This window comes from Camelus bactrianus, chromosome 31, assembly GCF_048773025.1.
Source record: "Camelus bactrianus isolate YW-2024 breed Bactrian camel chromosome 31, ASM4877302v1, whole genome shotgun sequence".
NCBI classification, from domain to species: domain Eukaryota; kingdom Metazoa; phylum Chordata; class Mammalia; order Artiodactyla; family Camelidae; genus Camelus; species Camelus bactrianus.
Window position 1 is genome coordinate 21,171,540 of NC_133569.1, and position 17,019 is coordinate 21,188,558.

Consider the following 17,019-nt stretch of genomic DNA (forward strand, 5'->3'; position numbering starts at 1 on the left):
GTCCCATTCAGCTATCAGGACCAAGCTGATAGGCCTCCTGCCAAGTTCTTCACTGCAGCAAAACGAATCTTAAGCCAGACCGGACTGTGACAGCTCAGTACTGAATCATGCAAGACGGCACCTGGCCCAAGAAGCTGCTTTCTGAGCACAACGTGTTCTATATAGATAACGAACTGAAGTTAAGTCAGCTATTCTCTCAGCCAGTTACGTGAGGAACAGAACGCTATAGAGAGTGCCAACACAGAATGAGACAAGCAAAACCAACCAAAGGGCACGAAGACTACTTTGTTGGTTCAGTATTTCATGTGCACATGACTAACACACAGGTTCCTGGACATCATCAACAGCAGACCAATAGCCAAGATACTTTAGAATCAAGTATTCAAGTATGTCAGAAAAGGCATCTTGAAAATTTACTCAAATGAGGGGAGGGGCTAGCTCAAGTGGTAGAGCATGTGCTTAGCATACACAAGGTCCTGGGTTCAATCCCCAGTACCTCCTCTGAAAATAAGTAAGTAAACCTAATTACCTCCCCCCCAAAATAAAAATTTTTTTTTTTAAATTTACTCAAATGAAATTAATTTATTACCTCAACTCCCAGCATGGACTGAATGGTTCTGACATAGGTCTCTATGCGATCATCCTTCAGTTCCACCCAGGCTGGTGGGCTCATGTGCATGCCAATGGGGCCGGCTGTCTTCTCTAACATGGTCACCAGTTCTCGGGCCTGATCCATTGCTCTCTTTGGGTAAAACAGTGCCCAGAAATGCATGGGGACCTAGGAACAACCATGAACTATCTTTAGTACTTCCCACAACTTGAACACTCCAATTTCACACTCAGGAGATGTTATTCTGGAGAATAAACTGCTTTTCACTCTCTCTGCTTGAGTCCTGTCTTACCTAATGGCTATTACTAATATAGACGTGTATCGTAAGTAAACGGTGACACAGTCTTACGATGGAATACTACACAGCAATGCGAATCGAAGATCTCCAACTATACATAAGAATATGGATGAGACTCACCAACACAAGGTTGAAAAAATGAAGCCTGACATGAAAGAATATATACTGTTTGGTTTCCTGTATATATTAAGTACAAAAACAGCTGAAATAAATCAGTGCTGTTAGAGGTCAAAATAGTGGCTGTTCTCTGGCTGTATAAGGGTGAGAGGTAGGTGGTAACTAGGAGCATGGAGCAGTTTCTGGGGCACTGGTAAAATTGTTTCTCAACCCTCAGCATTCATTACATACGTTCATTTAACTTGGGAAAATACATCAAGCTATATAGTTACAAGTGTACTTTTAATTAAAATATGTTATATTCAATGAAATATATTCAATTCAATCAGAATACAATATATAAATATATTACATTTCAATAAAAAGTTTTAGAAACAAGTGTATGTACTTCATACATGGTCACAGAGACCAGGTTAGCCAAAAACATTTAAAAACAATTATATACCATTTTGTTCTTTGGTTGCTTTGCTGGGGGGCTGTTTTAATTTTACTTCTTTCATGGAAACCCTAGGGGAAAAGAGGAAGGAAAGAGAAACGACGAAGGAAGAACCAAGGGAGAGTGGGCAACAGGCTGGCACTGTGTGAATTACCATATCAATTTATTTCCTTGTCTGAAGTCTATAGTCAAGCAAGGGCTGACCTCTAACAACTCATCAACTTGCTTTTGTTTAACGGACCCCTGGTTAGCAAATAATTCAGGATGGGAATTCAGTTGATACTTTCTCTCTGGAAGAGGACACTAAATAATTCCTACTTCCTAATTTCCACACTTTTAGGAAGACTGGGCCTCTCTTTACCACCCCACAAGTCACTTACAGTCAAGATGGAAAGGTCTCTGGTTACTTCCTTAACCCAGTTTAGTTCCTGAGAAGTGATAAATGATGTATTTCTTAAGTTAATTCTCTCCATTGGCAGAACACGTCCTTCAATCTAAACAGGAAATAAAGTACCTATGACATGAACCATCTGCAAACACTATTTAGAAAAACACTGATTCTGTTCTGAGGCCTGGTTAACGCCACTGTATAGACCTGTCCCTGTTACAACTTCTGAGAATGGCAGAAAAATACAACTGCTAGCAATGAGAGTCGATGTCAATAAAACCCTGGACACACACAGATGAAATTCTGATAGGCCCTGCTCTTTAATTAGTGAAGCTTCCAACATGGTCTCCCAAGAAAGGGATTTGAAAACACTGTCTCTTTAGAACCAGGGATGCATGTAAAATACCTATAATTTCAAGGTGAACATGAAAATAGTCTTTAAACATATTTTAAGGGGAAACTTGAGTGTAGATTAAAGGTAAAATTTCTTAATAAGGCTAAACATAAACTACTATTATATTTTATACAAAAGCAGGAAAAAAGCATAAAGATAATGAAAGACCACATTAAAGTCAAGAATAATAAATCAATTAGATCTAAACATCCAAAAATAGGAAGATAACTAAGTTGATGACATATCAAAATGATAGATGTTTTGCAATCATTAAAAATCACTTTCTAATTGCATTTAATATAATCCTGTTTTGTAAAAAATAAATAGTAATGTATACATTATAAAAACTGAATGAGTCCACATTTAGTAAAGACTATCTCTGGGGGAAGGGTAATTATGGAGGATTTTTACTATGAGCTCTACTTGCTTTCTTAAAAAAGCAACAAATACTTATTTTATCTATAATCAAAAAATTTTGATGATTTTCTTTTTTTAAATTTTTTAAAAATCTTTTTCTTTAGGGGAAGAGGTTATTAGGTTTGTTTATTTACATATTTTTTAAGTGGAGGTACTGGGTATTGAACCCAGGACCTTGCATATGCTAGGCAGGCACTCTACCACTGAGCTATCCCCTTCCCTTGATGATTTTCTTAATATTATAAAAGTCTAACATAAATAACAACAATAACCATAATAGCAAGAACAGAAGGAATCAGATTCACCCTATGCTTATAAAAGTAAAAAATGGTTGAAACTTTCTAGACAGCAATTGGCAACATATAATAAAAGTACTAAAAACATAAATGTCCCCTGACCTAACAATTCACCTCTATTCATCTGACTATGAAAATAACACATGCAAAGACTTGGTTATAAAGATGTTCACTGAACCACCATTTATAATAGGAAAGTACTAAATTCAATTTGAATGTAAAAGAACAGGAAATTATTAATAAAATGAAATATCTGGTAGTAATCAAAATATTTAGAAAAATATTAAATGACAAAAAAAAATTCTGAAAAAATTGAGGAAAAAAGGAAACCATTTGAATACTTACTGCATGTGAGTATATGTATAGGGACATATACAAAGACAAAAAACACTGAAGGGTATGTACCAAAACGCTCACAGTGGTTATTCTGGTAAAGCAAGATTATAGATAAACTTTTTTCTTCTTTGGTTTAAGTTTTCTTTATCTTCAAATAATGTTTAACGACATGAACACATCACATGTTCAAGACATAATATTAAATGAAAATAAAATACAAAGCCATATATAGTCTAATCATAATTTTATAAGGAAAAGATTCATCCTCATATAAAAAAAGTTTAGGGAAATTAAATACATTGAAAATATTACCTTTTATATGTCTAAAACAAATCACAAAGACATTATCTTTGGGTGATGAAACTATTAATGCTTTTATTTCCTTCTTTATGTTTTTCTAAAGTACCCACATCTTCCTTATTGACTATCCATTATTTTTACTAAAAAACAGACACAATTTTTAAAAAGTCAATTCAGAAAGAAAAAAACAAAACAAAACAAAACAAAAAAGAGGAGGAGTCAGTTCAGAGTGCAAGAGAATAGAGAAAAAATAGAATTGATTATTTTGGTATAACCTAGAAAGAAAAGTAAACAGTAATAAAAGCTAGTATTTACTGAGCACTTGGTATTATGCAAAAGATTTTACCATTTAATTCTTTTAACTCAATCATTATCATCATTTTACAAATAAAGAAACTAAGAGATGCTAAGCAATTTGCTGCAAGTAACCAAGATGGAAAGTGGTAGAACTGAGATTCAAAGCCAAGTAAGCTGACTGCAAAGGCCAAGGACTTCGCCACCACCCATGAGGCTTCTGCACAATGAATCACGCTGCACAAAATACAACAGAGTGGCCTTGGGAAAACTGCAGACAGAAAGGGTCATGAGAAAATCAGAATGTGTTAAGTCTGAGACTTTAGCCTACAGAAAGAATGACAGTAGTATATTCAAAGAAACAAAAGTTAATTACTGGGAAAGGGGGGAAAAAAAAAACTCGGGAGGGAAAAAAAGAAAAGGAAAGGAACAAGACATACAGAACTTCAAGAACAATTTGGGTTGGAAAACTAAAAATGAGGTAAATTTTAAGTCAATATTCCTTTTACTATCTATCTGGAAATTAACAGCTCAAATTGTGGGAAATACAGATGAAAATCTGAGAGATACCTGTAAATTAAGTCAAGGAAATTCAAGTATTATGACTAGGACCCCCCACAAGGTATAATAATAAAGTAAAAACTGCAAAATAAAGAATGTAGGAAGCTATCACCTAGTCTTACAAAGCTCTAAAATCCTTGGTTAATGCTGTTTCCTACCCATCATATTTCCGGGTTTACCTTATGCACATCCTTCTGTAGAGAGAGTCCCCAGCGTGTCAGCTCATTGTTGGCGGTCTCATTTTTTGAAATTTTCTGTAGCAAGCATTCTAAAGCATTATGGTGCTGTTTGGGGCTCAGGTTGATCTGCTGGGTCAAATCCTAAACAGAATTACAATGGAGATACTAAGCTACTACTTTCTTCAGTATGAAGTTAAAGAAACCCCAATGCATAAAACATACTTACAGAAAACATTCCCATTGAAATCTGCAGAAATTTAAAAATATCTCCAAGAACTTTAATATCTCATGAATGTAACTGAAAAATTGTGCTCTACACTGAAATTTGACACAACATTGTAAAATGATTATAAATCAATAAAATGTTAAAAAAAATCTCATGAATGTGAATAAGGTTAAAATTTTAATCATAAAAGTAAGAATTTTAAATGCCATTATTTCTTTCTCCATCATGACATCTAAGTCTTACTCTCTTTCTCAACGCCATGTAAGGGGGGTTGATTAAACCTACTTAATACCTGGGGGGAACACTGTCCTGTGCCAGGCATTTAGATAAACATAACAGAATGGAAAAACACATCCAGTCTTACACTTAACGTCATATTATACTAGCCATTTAATGTCACCATAAGATGTTTTTCGTCCACTGTGTGGCCCCTAATAAGTGCTCAATATTTATTGTTGAATGAATACTAACAGGTATGTATGAAGATTCTGAATCACATAAATGAGCTCTTTCTTTATTCTTCTGGGACTAATGAACCGTACAGCTGTTGCTCCCAGTGTGGCAGTCATTTGGGTCAGTGAGTCTATGGGGCTATGTAAGATAGCTCTGTGATCATAAAACCATTAGGCAACTGGGAGTTGTAAGAAAGGAGCCTTGACCTACATATTAAAAGCAGAAGTATCAGAAGGTAAACATGAAAAAAATCTCTTACAGGAATTCTGAGCTTCACTTCAGCTCTTTATGATGTTGCTAAAAAGGGGTGTGGTATAGCTCAAGTGGTAGAGCACATGCTTAGCAAGCACAGGGTCCTGGGCTCAACCCCCAGAACCCCCAGTACCTCCATTAAATTAATAAATAAGTAAAAAACCTAATTATCTCCCTCCCACAAAAAATAGAAATAAATCATGTTGCTAAAAATAATACATGGCATCTGAGACAAGCCCCGGGGTTTGGAACTAAGACAGACAAGGACTGGGAGAGGGAGGCAGCAAAGCAGCACTGGGGGGAAGCCCCGAGCAGGCAGTGTGGAGGTGAAGCCCTGGGGGTCTGGACGCACCTGCTGCACACATCTCTGCCTCCCAACTATTTCTTACGAGAATGTGCCCAACACAAGACTTTAAGACATTCTGAGCCCCAGAGTGAACTTGTATTTTTTAATCTCATCCTTTACTTGCTGACTTTTTGCTACATAATCTCCTCCATCCCTTGAAATAAACTGAAGGTTTACAGAAATGTTAGAAATATTCAGTCCGCTCAAAGAACTTCATTTAAGGTTATATGACCAGTTTAATGTCATCCATCTGACTGGTGAGGATAACGACAGAATTATTTGTTTCCTTTAACCTTATTATCCAGTTGTTCTACTGTTCTAACAACCTTCCAAGGGGAGGTTTTTTGTTTTTTGTTAATGGAAGTACTGGGGACTGAACCCAGGACCTTGTGCATGGCTAAGCACGCGCTCTACCACTGAAGCTATATCCACCACCCCTCCAAAGTAAGTTCTGATTGGCTTTTTAACTGTGTGAGAAGGGATATGATGATGCTTTACAGAGAGGAAAAATGGACCTGTCCAAGTGACGATGCAAGCCTGGCTCAGTTCTAACTGCATCTATCAAAAAGGTCTTTGGTTCAAAACAGGAATTTCTTACCTTCATGGCTCTAAAGTCCTTCTTCATCTTCTCAGGGATTCCAGTCATGTAGGAAAGCTCAGGCAGCAGCAGGATTTCACCTTTCAGCAGCTTTGAAGTGAGAACAGAGAGGAAAAGTAAGGCAGTAAAGGAGGATCGTGTCCTCTGACAGGTACACGACCCGCCGTGCCCAGAGCGGGTCCTGCAGGAGTATAACCAGCATACTAGAGAACACAAAACCCCCGAGAAGAGGACAGGAGACACTACAACTGTTTCACTCTTTCCCCCCTCAAGTCACTATAGCTTACACGAGGTAAAGAGAAAGATATTCAAATTGTCAAAAGGAGAGCAGAAACTAGAAAAACTAAAAAATCTTGTTCCACTTGGGCACCCAGATAAGCTAAGACAATACACCCTATCACCTGGTGCTTCCATCTCATCTTACCTACTGATCTTCAGTCTACACTGATGACAGAGGAGTCAGGTGTCAAGGCACTGCCCACCCCTAGCTCTGTTAAACTGTCTGTAACTTCCCTAATGGACCCAGTGTTTTAATCTTCTTTAGCAGCAAATTCTTATTCCTTAACCTAACTCGCTTGTATGGATGTTTACCTCCTCATTTAAGGGGACTGACTTCAAAAGCACCTCAGGCTAAAGCAGACACAAAACCCCGCCCAACTTTCCCCACCACTTTGCAGTCATAGCCCCAGGCCCCCAGGGCCATGAGGAAGGTGTGGAATGGCTGACAGATGAAGAATTTATGCTGGAAGTATAAGCCTGACACCCTCCACTCACCATCCCTTTGTTATTCTGTCTCTCGCTGGGCCTGTGGATCAGCAGTGGCTGGTCCTCTTCCTTTACTGTGATCCCATAGTTTTTGCTAAAGCAGGGTAGAGGCAGGGAAAAATGTCAAAAGCAGCATCACCATTCTTACTGCAACAGTCTGAGTCTCTTAACTAGGACCACGGTACACAATGTGCACCGTACCCTCTGTCAAGTATTCAGCAGAAACTCAACACAGCATATTTATAACTGGAAAAAGCAGGCTCACGTTAACGTTGCAATTTGAGCAGAAACAGGCTAATAATCCAGAAAAGAATTTGTTTAAAACTGCATTAGGTTAAAGGGCTTAGGCAACTAGAAAGGCAAAATGATAGTCAAATGATTAATGACTTGAATTTAATCTGTTTAACCAGACTTCTAACCAAAACAGCAAAGGAAATACAATTCAAAGCCTTGAGATTAATTTATGAAGTAACTTCCAAAAAGTACTAAAAGAAACGAGACTCTAAGGGCAGCAGATGCAGGTCAAATTCCACAAACAAGCTGGTCAATCTTGGGTGCATTATCAATCCAATCACTTTTGAAGTGTCCCGCTGTGTGCCACGGCGGAGCTCAGGGTCTTGCTAGAGAATGGTGGGCTACGTCCCCGCCACCCACACATCCAAGCCCAGCCTCTTCCCTCTACCTGTAGTATTCCAAGAATGTAATCTCCTTCCCATTGGACATCGTGAAGCTGTCTTTCGGAGTCTTATTCCAGTCCACATCATCAATACGATAGGTGCGATTGTTGTATCGGGTTATAATAATATTGCCAACCAGAAGCTTAGTGCACTCATCCTGGAAGTTTTCTTTGTTCTGCTGATACAAGGCATGCCTGTGGAAACAGACAAGAGGCTTTTGGATCATATGTGTATACATAGAGCAACATGAAAGGGGTAGGGGGTGCAAATAAATCCTTTTGGATTATGATCACAGGTATATAGCACGAGAAGCCTCTCAGTTGTCTCTTGTAAGAGACAGGACTCTCATCTCTTTTCTTTTTGACATTACCAAAAAAAAAAAAAAAGAGAGAGAGAGAGAGAAAGGATAAAAATAAAATTTAAAACAGCAACTTAATAAAATTAATTAAAAAATTAATAATTAATAAATTAATAAAATTCACTGTATTCCTTAAAATAGGGTCCTCTAATCATCAAAATAATTTGTATCATCATTATTAGGAGATAGTCTACAGAGGAGCAGTACAACATTCTTTGTATTTGTCCTTTCCAGCTGAAGGAAGAAATTACAACCACCTATCAGAAGGCAGCCCTGAAGGTGAAGACACTAAATATGAAGAGGTGAAAGGACTACAGACAAATGTACTCTAGAGGCGACCTCTGTAACAGAGCCACAACAAGGTACCCAGGGAAAGCACGTGTGGGCATGGGTAAGGAATCACGGGAAGTTTACAGAGGCAGCTGCCACTTGAAGGAGCAACCTGCCAGGCAGAGACACCTGGGCAGGGGAGTGAGTGACACCCCAGGCAGAGGTATGCAGGGGACAATCGGATCAGGGAATGGGGAGGGCAAGGAGATGAAAAAGGGTCAGAAGATGGTCACTGTAGGCTGAGACAGGCAGTGACAGTTATGAATTCCCCTGTGGGTCAAGGATTAGAACCTGGACTTTTTTCTGTGAGTCACTGTCACTCAAAGTGCACTCCTCAGGACCACTGATCCCTTGAGAGGTCATGAGGGGGTGACAATGATTCTACCATCAAAAAAGTTGAGTCCATGCTGCATATTATAACCCCTTCTTAGAGATTCACAACATACACTGTCACTCAGGCTGCTAAAGAAGAGAAACATATTTAGTTTCATTTACCTCCAATTTATTGAACCACGGACTCCTCCCTCCCTTTTCACTTTTAGCTCACTGAACATCTATCACCATTCTGGGCAATTAGTATCCTGCAGAACTTGCTGCAGTAAGTGATGAAAAACCACTGGACACCTGAAACAGTTCAACACTGACTATAGACCCTGGGGCCAAAGCCTGGGTTCAGATCTTGACTCTGCCACTTACTAGCCTGTGAGACTTTGAGCGAGTTACTTAACCTCTTTGTGCCTCAGTTTCCCCATGCGAAAGCAGAGGCAGAAAAACGCACCTAACTCACAGTGTTGTTAAGAGAACTCAATGACTTTATACATATAAAGCACTTAGAACACAAAGTTGCGCTTTGAAATAAGGTTAGCGATTTTATTTCAGATCATTTCATAATTTTTTGCTTCCTATTTACATACTTTTATTCATCAATACATATCTTATGTTTATGTCTAACTCACCACTGTCTATTAAATGCATGCAACATTGTAGAAAACTCAATTAAAAGTATTTTTAATCAAACCATTCAACTATGTTAATGGTTGCATGATACCATTTCACTAAGTGGAGGGTACATTAATTCACGGGTCTTTTACTTTTCAAGTAACAGTTCTATTGTTTCACTCTCACAAATAATTCTGGATAAACATCTACAAAGATTCTTCTATATTTAAAATTGCTTGAGACAGACCTACAAGTGAGTTACTAGATTAACAGGTTAGAACTTTAAGGTCTTCGTAATGAAGGCCTAGTGGCATTAAAAATAATCTTTTAAAAATAAATTTCTTACTTTGAAATAATCATAAAATCAAAGGAAGCCGCAAAACTTACATAGAACTTCATGTACAGAACTGGCACTGGTTACGGTGTTGTTAACTAGACTGCAGACCTTACTCAGTTTTCACCATTTTTTGCATGTATTCATTTGTGTGTGTGTGGTTCTATGCAATTTTATCTCATTATACATTTGTATAGCTACCACCACTATCAGTCACAGAACTGTTCCATATCACCATAATAAAAGGAACTATTCCATGCTGTCCCATCACAGTCACACTCCTTCCCCTTCCCTGTCCACTGGAAACCACAAATCTATTTTCTACTGTAGCTCTGTCATTTTGAAAATACTATATAAATGGAACTTTATCAAGCAACTTTTTGCGACTGACATCTTTCATTAAGTGTAACGCCCCTGAGACCCACCCAGGCTAGTGTGCGCATCAGCAGCTCATTTGTTTTTATTGCTGAATAGTATTCCACTGCATGGAGGTAATAGTTTAACCATTCACCTGTTGAAGCGCTTTTTGGTTGTTTCCACTTTTTTGCTACTACAAGTAAAGCTGCTATGAATTGGTTTTAGTGTGAACCTAAATTTTCACTTTCTGGGGAAAATGCCCAAGAGTGTGGCATGGTAAAGGGCATGTCTTATTTTATAAGTGCATGCTTAGTTTCACAAGGAACTGACAAAAAAGTCTCTGAAGTAGCTCAACCATTTTACATTCCCACACACAGTTTATGAAGAATAGTTTTTCTGTATCCTTAGCATTTGGTATTTTCACTATTTTTAATTTTAGTTACTCCAATACATGTGTACTGATAGCTCACTGCAGTTATGATTTGCATTTCCCTGATGGCTAATGATGTTAAACACATTTTCAAATACTTATTTACCTTCCAAATCATCTCTCTGGTGAAATGTCAGTTCATATGTTCTGTCCCTTTTCTTACTGAATCATTGTTTTTCTTTAATCTTTAATATGGTTTTGCTTTAAAAGTGTTACATAGTGCTTATAAAATAAAAATATTATAAAAGAAGAAATTGAACATGGTTTGTAATCCATTTTTCAAAGAGACCCACTTTCCCTCAAGCTTTTCTTAAATTTGTGAATACTATTAATTTCCCCCCAAAATGTATAATCATACCAGATATACTGTATTGCAACTTGATTTTTTAACATTTGTGATATGATTCCTGTAAACTACACATATTTCAGATGTACAATTTGATGACTTTTGATAGATGTAGCAACTTGATTTTTAACTTAACAATACAGTTTGGATAATCTTCCATGTAAATTCAAATACATAAGGTTCTTAGAACAAAGGACTACTTTCAAACCACTCATTTTAGATGCCAAAGAACTGAAATGACCTGCTTTGATTTTGACTTACGAAGAGAATTTAGTACAGGAATAATCTATGGATATAGCAATGTAATAATCACAAGAAATTAAAAATTTAGGTGTAATGATGACATTATGGGTTTTTTAATTGAAGTATGGCTGATTTACAATGTTGTGTTAGTTTCTGGTGTACAGCATAGGGATTCAGTTATGTGTGTATACACACACACACATACACACACATACACACACACATACACACATATACACTCACATATACACACATACACACACATACACACACACACATACACACACACACACATATACATACAGAGAGAGAGAGAGAGAGAGGGAGAGATGTACATATTCTTTTTCAGATTATTTTCCATTACAGATTATTACAAGATATTGAACATAGTTCCCTGTGCTAGACAACAGGTCCTGGTAGTTCAGCAATTTGATATACAGTACTTTATATCTGCTAATTTCAAACTCCTAATTTATCCCTCCCCTCCCTTTCCCCTTTGGTAACCGTAAGTTTGTTTTCTGTGAGTCTACTTCTGTTTTGTAAATAAGTTCATTTATGTCATTTTTTAAGATTCCACACCTAAGTGATATCATATGATATTTGTCTTTCTCTGCCTGACTTACTTAACTTAGTATGATAATCTCTGGGTCCATTCATGTTGCTGCAAATGGCATTATTTCACTCTTTTTAAAGTAATATTCCATTGTATACATACATCACATATTCTTTATCCAGTCATCAGTCAATGGACATTTAGGTTGCTTTCATGTCTTGGCTATTATAAAATAGTGCTGCTATGAACACTGGGGGGCATATTTTCAAATTAGAGTTTTCTCTAGATATATTCCCATGAGTGGGATTGCTGGATCATATGGTAACTCTATTTTTAGTTTTCTAAGGAATTGACGTAGTTTTTTCCACAGTGATTGCACCAAATTACGTTCCCACCAACAGTCCCTCTTCTCTACATTCTCTCCAGCATTTATCATTCGTGGACTTTTTAATGGTGGCCATTCTGACCAGCATGACATGATATACGGTTATGCTTTACAATGGAGGCAATTTAGGACATAAATACTGAAATATTTGTGAAAAAATAAGACATCGTATTTGCTTCAAAATAATTCAGTTCAGCGGGGGGAATGGTATAAGATCCCATGAAACAAGGTGTTCATGAATCAATAATTGCTGAATTACAACATGGGAATGAAGGGGCTTATTATCTTATTCTCTCTACTTTCACATATGTTTAAAATTATTCATAACTAAACTTTAAAAAATGAAAAGTATGTAATAATAATTAAAATATAAATACAAATACTAGGAAGAGGAAAAAATTAGTTCAACACTGTTTTCTAACTGTGGAAAAGAAAAAAGAAAGTATAAAACAAAATATTGTAACAGTAATTCATATTTTCAATTGTGTTCAAAAGATTACTGAATCTATGAAAAGACAATTTGAGAGCAGTAGGGACTGCTTTAATGAGAAATAAAGCAAGACTGCAAACTGTTAGAAATTTTACCAAAGGTAATGGAGGCAGCAAATATTAGCCTGAAAAATCAAATTTATGAATTAAAAATTGAGCTTAGGAAATTGTTTTAGAACACTCTTTGACATAAATTTCAGCAGTTTTTTTTTCAAACCAGCTCCTAGAGTAATAAAAATATAGCAAAAATAAGCAATATGGGACCTAATTAAACTTAAAAGCTTTTGCACAGCAAATGAAACCATAAACAAAGCAAAAAAAAAAAAAAAAAAAAAAAAACAACTACAGAATGGGAAAAATATTTGCAAATAACACAACCGACAGCGGACAAATTTCCAAAATATACAAACAGCTAATACAGTTAATTAAAAGAAAAAAAAACAATCAAAAACTGGGGAAAAGATTTAAATAGGCATTTCTCCAAAGAAGACATCCTGATGGCCAACAGGCACATGAAAAGATGCTCAATACTACTAATTACTAGAGGAATGCAAATCAAAACTACAATGAGGTATCACCTTACATCAGTCAGAATGGTCATCATTAAAAAGTCTACAAATAATAAATGCTGGAGAGGGTGTAGAGAAAAAGGAACCCTCCTACACTGTTGGTGGGAATGTAAATTGGTGCAGCCACTATGGAGGACAATACAGAGATTCTTGAAAAAACTAAAAATAGACTTACCATATGATCCAGCAATCCCACTCCTGAGCATATATCCGGCAAAAACTTTACTTTGAAAAGACACGTGCTTTCCAATGTTCACAGCAGCACTATTTACAATAGCCAAGACATGGAAATAACCTACATGTCCATCAACAGATGACTGAATAAAGAGGATGTGGTATATATACACAATGGAATATTACTCAACCATAAAAAATAATGAAATATTGCCATTTGCAGCAACACGGACAGACCTAGAGAATATTATGCTTAGTGAAATAAGTCAAAGACAAATACTCTGTGATACCACTTATATGTGGAATCTAAAAAACAATACAAATGAATCTATACAGAAACAGACTCACAGACATAGAAAACAAACTTATGGTTACCAAAGAGGACAGGGAAGGGGAGGGGAACAAATTAGGAGTAAGGGATTAACAGATAGAAACTACTAAACATAAAATAGATAAGCAACAGGATTTACTGTATAGCATAGGGAATTATACCCAATATCTGTAACAACCTATAATGGAATATAATCCACAAAAAAAAAAGAAGAATCACTATGCTGCACAGGTGAAACTAACAAAATATTGCAAATCAACTATACTTCAATTAAAAAAAAGAAAGAAAAATGGATAGAATAACTTCCTAATCATTTAAAAAGTAAAACTATGAATTTAAGATTAATGTATAAGAAATTAAACCCTAAAACTGGATAAAAACAAATATTTATACACTCCTGGGAATAAAAAAAAAAATCACACAAACTTTGGAAAAGATGGATTGTTTTGTAGCCATGGTAACAAGTAGCCACAGGAACTAATTTTAAACCTGCTTAACTAATCTACATCAACTCAACAGCAAACACACTTTTGCAACCAACCCAACCAGTATCACCCCCTTTTCTGGAAATGAGGGAATAATAATCCAACAAGCATCCCAGCAAGTGCTACTCAATCAACAGTCTCACCAGAGCAGCAATGCTTCTACAGATCATGCTGACCTGTTTGCCCCGCGACAGCCTGCAGTCGGAACTGCACACTTCTCAGTGCTCCACGTAAGATCAGCAGTCTCTCACTGCAGTACGCAGTGAGTCAGCTTTCTGTTAGAGGTCTCATCATCCTCCACCAATTCTGGAGGTCTCCCCAAGATAACTGTGAGAACTCTTCCCAGGCAACATTCCAGGCAGTCTCAAAATCAACAAAACCACTCACTGGACCCTGTATGCTCAACTCTCCTTATCCTTCAGATCCGCTGACAAGTTTGTCGATCCCGACAGCCATCTGAGGTCTGACTGGTTTCATTAGGCTCTAGTTTCTTGTGTAATATTGACCTGTCAGTTCAGAAGTGCATTATCTGGTATACAATTAGACTTATTTTTGCTATTAACTTGATTATTCTCCATTTGCTTATTTTGCTTTTACTGGTGTTTGTCTACAAGCATAAAGTCTTCTTTCACATGTTTTTGTTTTGTCCTGGATTTCCTTGTCCCTATTAAATGTACAAGGGAGTGTTCTATAAGGAATTGATGGAAGCATAAACCAGGTAAGTCTTGAAACCAAGCCAACCCACTCCTGAGAGTAATGGTTGGATGCTTATTAAATCAGAAGCCAATTTGTAAAAAACTGGTCAAATGTCATGAAGGCATTCCTTGTCTTGTCAATTTGTGATAGGAAGTCACTGTTTATTCAGTTCAAATTCCAGGGTCAATGATAGTTGGGTCACTGATCTCATGGCCCCTTCCTATTTGTGGCTAGAACCTAAGATACAGTTCACAAACACACATCGTTACACGACCTAAATGCTTCTCTTTCTCATTTGTCATGAGTTTGCTAATGTCAAAGTCTCAACCCATGGAAGAATTTAAACTTCTGATATACAAATCCTAATTCTCGCACTTTCTTTGGTACGTGGAAAAAAATTTTTGAGTTAAAGTTACAATGTTCAAAGTGCACATGGGACATTCTCCAGTAGAGATCATATGCTAAGTCGTAAAACAAACCTCAATAAATATAAAAGGACAGAAACATATAAAGTAAGTCTTCTGACAACAATAGAATGAAATTAGAAATAAGTAACAGGAAGGAATTTGGGAAATACACAGATATGTGGAAATTAAACAACATACTCCCCTAGATAACCAATGGGTCAAACAGGACATCACAAGGGAAATCAGAAAATACTTTGAGTTAGATGAAAATGAAGACACAACACAACCAAACTCATGGGATACAGCTAAAGCAATACTTAGAGAGAAATTTACAGGTGTATAGCTATAAATGCCTACACTAAAAAGAAAAAAAAATCTTAAATAACCAAACCCACTACCTTAAGACACTGGAAAAAGAAGAGCAAATTAAACCTAAAACAAGCAGAAGGTGAGATGACAGGGGTCTGGAGGCCATGGGTAGCTTTAGGGTTGGGGCTGGCCCCCAGAAAGACCAAGGCATGACTAGAGGGTTGGATTTTCAATTTCTATGGAGGGGAGAGGGGCTGCAGACTGAACTCAATTATCAAAGACCAATGAGTTAATTAATGTTGCCTACATAATGAAACCGCCATAAAAACCTCTAACTGATGGCTTTTGGGGAGCTTCTGGGTTGGTGAACTCATGAAAGTGCTGGGAGAATGGTGTGCCCAGAGAGTGCATGGAAGCCCCCGACACCATATTCTCCTCCACTGCCCTAAGCATCTTTTCCATCTGGCTCTTCCTGAATTGCATCCTTTATAATAAGCCAGTAAGAGTAAGTTTTAAAAAATTAAATTAAAAAATAAAGCAAGCAGAAGGAAGGACATAATAAATATAAGAGTAGAAATTAATGAACCAATATCAATACCAACAATATCAAACACAGATTTTTTGAGAAGGTCAACAACACTGACAAACCTTTAGCTAAACCACCTATGAAAAAAAGGAGACTTAGACTGCTAAAATCAGGGATGAAAGAGGGGACATCACTACTGGCTTCAAAGAAATAAAAAGGACTATAAGGGAACACTTTGAACAGCAGTATACCAATAAATTAGATGCCCTTAAATGAAATGGATAAATTCCTAGAAAGACATAAATTACCAAAACTGACCCGAGTAATTTAAAAATCTGAAGAAACTTCTAACAAGACACTGAATTAGTAATTTAAAAATTGCCAGAAAGAAAAACCCAAGCCCACACAGCTTCGCTGTTGAATTCCTACCAAGCATTCAAAGAAAAATGTATACCAATCCTTCCAAAAAACAGAAGAGGGAGGGAATACGTCCCAATTCTTTCTATAAGGTCAGATATTAAAATCTGGATATTAAAATTTATCTAGATATTAAAATCAGAAAAAAGCATCTCAAGAAAAGTACAGATCAATACCTCTTGTGAATACAGCCTGGATGCCTGAAGCACAGATTCTATCCTGGAGCAGTCAGTGCTCAAAGGCATTTTTTTTTTTTTTTGGAGGAGGAGATAATTAGGCTTATTTATTTATTTTAAGGGAGGTACTGGGGATTGAACCCAGGACCTCATGCAGGCTAGGCACACACTCTGCCACTGAGCTATACCCTCCCCCTCTAATGAATACAGACAGAAAAATTC

At 36.8% G+C, this 17,019-nt stretch overlaps 1 protein-coding gene across 3 annotated transcripts in view; it reads right to left on the minus strand.

Annotated features, from left to right (window-relative positions):
* Positions 1 to 17,019, minus strand: part of PIWIL2 (piwi like RNA-mediated gene silencing 2) — a 53,344-nt gene that overhangs the window by 17,621 nt on the left and 18,704 nt on the right. For 2 of the 3 annotated variants that reach the window (XM_010954993.3, XM_074355580.1), the window contains 6 exons: positions 7,949 to 8,137; positions 7,276 to 7,360; positions 6,502 to 6,591; positions 4,627 to 4,767; positions 1,842 to 1,955; positions 590 to 778 (listed from right to left, as the gene is read on the minus strand). In XM_010954993.3, coding sequence (XP_010953295.1) covers positions 590 to 778; positions 1,842 to 1,955; positions 4,627 to 4,767; positions 6,502 to 6,591; positions 7,276 to 7,360; positions 7,949 to 8,137 — 808 coding nt within the window. The remainder of the gene's footprint in view (positions 1 to 589; positions 779 to 1,841; positions 1,956 to 4,626; positions 4,768 to 6,501; positions 6,592 to 7,275; positions 7,361 to 7,948; positions 8,138 to 17,019) is intronic. The other variant, XM_074355581.1, reaches the window with a different exon arrangement.